The sequence below is a fragment of the Austrofundulus limnaeus genome, unplaced genomic scaffold, assembly GCF_001266775.1.
Source record: "Austrofundulus limnaeus strain Quisiro unplaced genomic scaffold, Austrofundulus_limnaeus-1.0 Scaffold2652, whole genome shotgun sequence".
Classification (NCBI taxonomy): domain Eukaryota; kingdom Metazoa; phylum Chordata; class Actinopteri; order Cyprinodontiformes; family Rivulidae; genus Austrofundulus; species Austrofundulus limnaeus.
This window is the reverse complement of record NW_013955054.1, coordinates 8,395-13,515: the sequence shown is the minus strand read 5'-3', so window position 1 is coordinate 13,515 and position 5,121 is coordinate 8,395. Positions and strand designations below refer to the sequence as shown.

General features: G+C 43.7%; 1 protein-coding gene across 3 annotated transcripts; it reads right to left on the bottom strand.

The window, feature by feature from the left end:
* Positions 1–974: 974 nt before the first annotated feature.
* Positions 975–4,999, bottom strand: LOC106511294 (ribonucleoside-diphosphate reductase subunit M2). Of its 3 annotated transcripts, XM_014000045.1 has the most exons (11): positions 4,906–4,999; positions 4,347–4,432; positions 4,215–4,259; positions 2,667–2,792; positions 2,484–2,600; positions 2,279–2,412; positions 2,107–2,201; positions 1,899–2,032; positions 1,721–1,825; positions 1,538–1,651; positions 975–1,284 (listed from the first exon to the last, which is right to left on the bottom strand). In XM_014000045.1, exons 2-11 carry the CDS (start codon positions 4,413–4,415, stop codon positions 1,135–1,137), a joined length of 1,089 nt encoding a protein of 362 aa, XP_013855499.1. In that variant the 5' UTR covers positions 4,416–4,432; positions 4,906–4,999; the 3' UTR covers positions 975–1,134. The 3 variants fall into 3 exon arrangements, with proteins under 3 accessions (XP_013855499.1, XP_013855498.1, XP_013855500.1); XM_014000044.1 differs by lacking the exon at positions 4,906–4,999 and having other exon boundaries at positions 4,347–4,525; XM_014000046.1 differs by lacking the exon at positions 4,906–4,999 and having other exon boundaries at positions 2,667–2,789; positions 4,347–4,521.
* Positions 5,000–5,121: the final 122 nt, after the last annotated feature.

Sequence of the window (5,121 nt, the reverse complement as noted above, 5' to 3'; positions counted from 1 at the left end):
CAAGATAACTTTACGACACATGCTATAGCAAGAAAACTACAACGCATGCTATTGCAAGACAACTTTACGCTTAATATAGCAAGATATCTACGACACATGCTATATCAAGATAACTTTACGACACATGGTATAGCAACAAAACTTTACGACACGATACAGAGAGAAAACTCTACGACGCATGTTATAGCAAGGCATGTTAGCAAGAAACATACAAGGCAACTTTTCACAAGACAATACTATGAAGTAGTGATGGTGAGATGAGGCTTCATGATGCATTGAAGCTTTCCATCCAAATGATCCAAGCTTTACTGCGCCATCAAGTGGACAATAAATGTAAACCAGATTATGACGTGACTGTTCTGTTAAGCTTTAAATTGAATAATATATACACATTTGTGATGTCCATAAAGTCTATATTTGATCTGAATATGATTTTAATCAGTTTGTTAGACTAACTGGTTCAAAAAGGAAAATGCATGAAGAAAAATAGGGAAAGAGTATTGATGTGATTGTGAGACATTGCCAATGATATTGGAGACATTAGTTTTGTACTTGTACTATGATCCTGAGTTGTTTTTTTTAGATTGATGGTGTGTTTTATCAATGTTCTTTTGAACACAACTCTGTACACGCTTCGAAGCATCACTACTATAAGACACATGCCATCTCTAATTTGGGATTAAACTTCCTCTAAAAAACTTGCTCTATGAAACACCAGAAACTTTTCCCAGTGTAGATGTAACGACCTGTCTGATACTGAACACCTGTTAAGATCAGTTTGGTTGCTGCACTGCAGTAAGAAGCTGGTGAAACAAGGTGGCAGGCTGCTCTAGCTGTGTACGGTTCTTCCACATGCCAAGTCTTCAAACATCATCCAAAATTTGTTTCTCTTTTAAGCTTCTATTCAAATCCCTTTCCTCCAATAAACCCACAAAACACTTGCTGTTCCACCAGTAACGCAGGTTGTTCTCAGATGGTTTAGATTTGCTCTTTATTAACATTTACACACAAATATCACAACTCATATACATAAAAATATATTAAGTATAGAAATATAGATTTTATTTTACAAAGTAGCTTAAAACTGGTACTGGGTGGAGGTAGATTAGCTGTCAGGCTGGGTTTAGTCCGGTCTCAGAAGTCTGCATCCAGTCTGAAGGAGTTTGTTGGTCCAGACATGACCCCCATCCTCTGGTACTCCCCGACCCTCTTCTCAAAGAAGTTGGTCTTTCCCTCCAGAGAGATGTTCTCCATGAAGTCAAAGGGGTTGTCCGATTGGTAGATCTGCAGAGACAAATAGTGGTCTGACTCGGGTCTGGTTGCAGGATCTGAGCAGAGTCCAGCAGGACCACAGATGGGTTCAGTCGTGCGTCTGTGTCGCGCTGCTGCAGATTCTGACAGAACCACACGTTCAACATCAGTTTCTGCAGCAGCACTCAGCCCCCATGATTCGGCTGAGGTCCGTACCCCTGCGCTTCTCATCACCACCCGTCTGCTGGTCCCAGTTCAGAACCCACGGACCCAGTTCAGTGGTTACCTTAGAGAAGCCGAGCTCCAGCAGCAGCCTGTTGGCCACGAACTCGATGTACTGCTTCATCATGTCACAGTTCATCCCGATCAGCTTCACGGGCAGGGCTTCGGTCTGGAACTCCTGCACACACACAGCTGTCAGTTAAACGCTTAGCCCCGCCCCCATCAACACACCTGACACCAGACCCACCTGCTCGATCTCCACGGCGTTCCTGACGATCTTGGTGACGGTTTCTGACGACGGCTTGTTCACCAGGTGTTTGAACATCAGACAGGCGAAGTCACAGTGCAGACCCTGAACGCAACACAAACASCTGWTTGAAGCGTCTGCAGAGAACACCTGATATCCAGGTGTGGAGCGGCCTTACCTCGTCTCTGCTGATGAGCTCGTTGCTGAAGGTCAGACCGGGCATCAGGCCTCGCTTCTTCAACCAGAAGATGGAGGCGAACGAACCGGAGAAGAAGATCCCCTCCACAGCAGCGAACGCCACCAAACGCTCTCCTGTGGACCACCACCACCACCATCATTACCTGCTTCTACTCTACAGAACTGTGATGTCAGTGGGCGGGGCTTACCGTAGGTGGCGTTCTTGTTTTTGATCCAGTTGATCGTCCAGTCTGCCTTTTTCTTCACACACGGCAGAGTCTTGATGGCGTTGAACAGAAACTCTCTGGGGGTCATTGAACACATCGTCAGACAGGTAACCAGTACCGGCCCGGCCACAGGTAACCAGTCCCAGTCCCTCACCTCTCTGTGGGCTCCTTGATGTAGGTGTCGATCAGCAGGCTGTACATCTCAGAGTGGATGTTCTCTATGGCGATCTGGAAGCCGTAGAAACACCTGGCCTCTGGGACCTGCACCTCCTGAGAGAAACGCTCCACCTGGTGGACGAGAAGAAGTCAGTTTGAACCTGAAGCAGCCGAACCACCGATCCGACACCCAGGCTCCTCACCAGGTTCTCGTTGACGATGCCGTCGCTGGCGGCGAAGAAGGCCAACACGTGGGAGATGAAGTAGCGCTCTTCATCCTTCAGGGACTCCCAGTGCTGCAGGTCCTTGGACAGGTCCACCTGAAGAGACCAGGCTCGTTAACATGACATCATCACCAGGGGGTTCTAATAGCTCCGCCCCCTCACCTCCTCCACCGTCCAGAAGGAGGCCTCAGCCTGCTTGTACATCTGCCAGATGTCGTGGTACTGGATGGGGAAGATGACGAAGCGACGAGGGTTGTCCTTCAGCAGCGGCTCCTCCTCTCTGCTCTTCTTCACGGGTCGACACCGGAAAGAGAAAACATCAGAACTGAACCTTTATTTAATCCGAACTTGCATGTCAGTTAGCAGGGCTTTAGAGGGCGACCAATTTGATTGCAAATGTTACTCGATTTCCCAATAGTGCGACCAAAAAAAAAAAAAAGTCAGTTCGACCAATCATTCGACGGGGAGCGGTCGCCAGTCTCATCTCTTCTAATAACACACACACACATCCTCATGGGGACTTTGCACTGGCTTTCATTCATTTCCAATCAAGTCAATTCTACAGCCAAACATAACCTCCCAGGTAGACTGCACAACTGACCCAAACCTCACCAGGCTGTGTGTACCCACCATGAAGCAAAAATCTGTACACACACAGCGAAACAACGTATTTTTAAAAAAAAAACCCAGATCAGAGCCAGAAAAAAAGTTCTGTTAACTGGAGATGTAAACAAGATGTTTTGGTTGCTCGCTTGCTCGTCCATCTTGTTAATTTAACAGTCGGGGTCTGAGAGCGCAGCAGATAGTTTCAGCAGGACAAGGAAGCTCACATGTATGGCAGGCCGCTTTCGCACTTCACCACAGTTACATTCCAAGTATCTGAAATTAGTACTTCTGGGTCTCAGGAGGATAAAACTAGACATATTAGATATTTAAATGAAATATAAGATTAAACTAATGAAATTGCAGACTTGTGTTATTTAAAAAAAAATCTGCACAACCTTTTAATAAATATCAGTAACATTTGTTAATCATTATTCTCTGTTCATCATTCTGGTTTATCCAAGGCCAAAGATCCATAGTTGTCCATCTGAGGGGCAGGTGTCTAAAAGAAATAACCATGAAATGTTTAAGATGTTTATAAGACGTTCAGCCCTTAAACATTTACACTTAGAATTTTATAGAATCACTTTTAATACTTTTCAGTAAGTTATAGGTCTTGTACACTTCTGGTTCAAATAAAAAAAACTTCATGTTTACTAGATTGTTAATTATTTTCGAGTTAATGTTGCCTTAATGAACAGTGATTTTAAAAAATAAACCCGTAAAACTCTGATGTTAAATGCAACCTGGTTGAAAATTTGGGTGCACTTAACTTTTGTGCGCACCGGTGCAAAAAGTTAAACTACAGGCCTGGTTAGACACAAAAAAAAAAAAAAAAATTTAAAAGGATCTATAATCCATGAAGGTATTTGGATGCATTTAACTTGTTTAATTTTTTACACATATCTGCACAATTAGTCTTTTTCAGTTTTACAGAAACTATTCCTCTCATACAGAAGTGTTAAGACTTTTTGGACGCTGAGAAAAATCATTAAAACTCAGTAAAATCCTGGTTTATAGAATATTAAAACAATTGCTTCAAACCGGAAATGGGAGCCATGTGCCACGAGGGGAACAAAAGACACCCGAACACTTCCGGTCACTCACCTCAGCTTCGTCCCGGACAGTTTGAAGGACCAGGTCGCTCGGAGGCTGAACGGAAACAGGAAGCACTCGGTGAACTTCACGAGACAAACTTTAGTAAAACAAACCTCGGAGCGTCCAGGTGTTGTTGCTCACCTTGTTTTCCTTGTCAGAGGACGCGTCGCTGAGCGGCCGCTCAGTCCTCATGTAGCGCTCAGACAGCATCCCGACTGATTCCGCCTCTAACAAACAAACAAATAAATAAATAAACAAACAAAAACAACTAAATAAAAGTAAAGACGAGCAGAATAAACTGCAGACTGTCCTGCTGTCTGCTCGTCCGCACTAAAATATCAGCGCTTGAATTGAACTGACCAATGAAAACACAGCTCCTGCGGTGAATGACGGAGCCGGAGCCAATCAAATGGCAGCATTCAGTCACGTGATCGAGAAAAAGACCACAGCGGGTGTTTCTTATTAATGTGATTGCGCGTTTAAAACACCAGCAAAATCTGACAAAAAATAAAGGCGTAACTAAGAAATGTATCTGTAGTATTAACGCATAACGCGATTACTTTAGTTTTTATGTGCACTACGTTTGACATCGACGCTAATAAAAAAATACAGCAATTGATTTGCTAAAGTGTTTGTTGATTTCAGCGGAATAAAAGCCTGATTTTATTATAGTTTTTCTAATAATCTATTCATTCCGTACCTTTGATTAAACTGAGTTTCAGAAGCCAAAGAACGATTGAAGAGGGACACGTTCTCCATTTTGAAGCAGTCACTTCCGGATGCGGAAGTTAACATCGCCCCCTGGCGGCCGCGAGGAGCACAGCCACGTGGTTTTTGGAGGAAATAAATCAATTTCAAATAATAAATAGTTGCCAGGTTATTTGATCATTTCAAAAACTGTGACATTTTCTTAATG

Excerpts from the sequence above, each read along its gene's own strand:
- LOC106511294 (XM_014000045.1), bottom strand. The coding sequence starts at position 4,415 with ATGCTGTCTGAGCGCTACATGAGGACTGAGCGGCCGCTCAGCGACGCG. Across the intron at positions 2,033-2,106 it reads AAACAAGAACGCCACCTACG|GAGAGCGTTTGGTGGCGTTC; the intron begins GTAAGCCCCGCC and ends GGTGGTCCACAG. Across the intron at positions 1,285-1,537 it reads TGGAGCTCGGCTTCTCTAAG|ATCTACCAATCGGACAACCC; the intron begins GTAACCACTGAA and ends TTGTCTCTGCAG.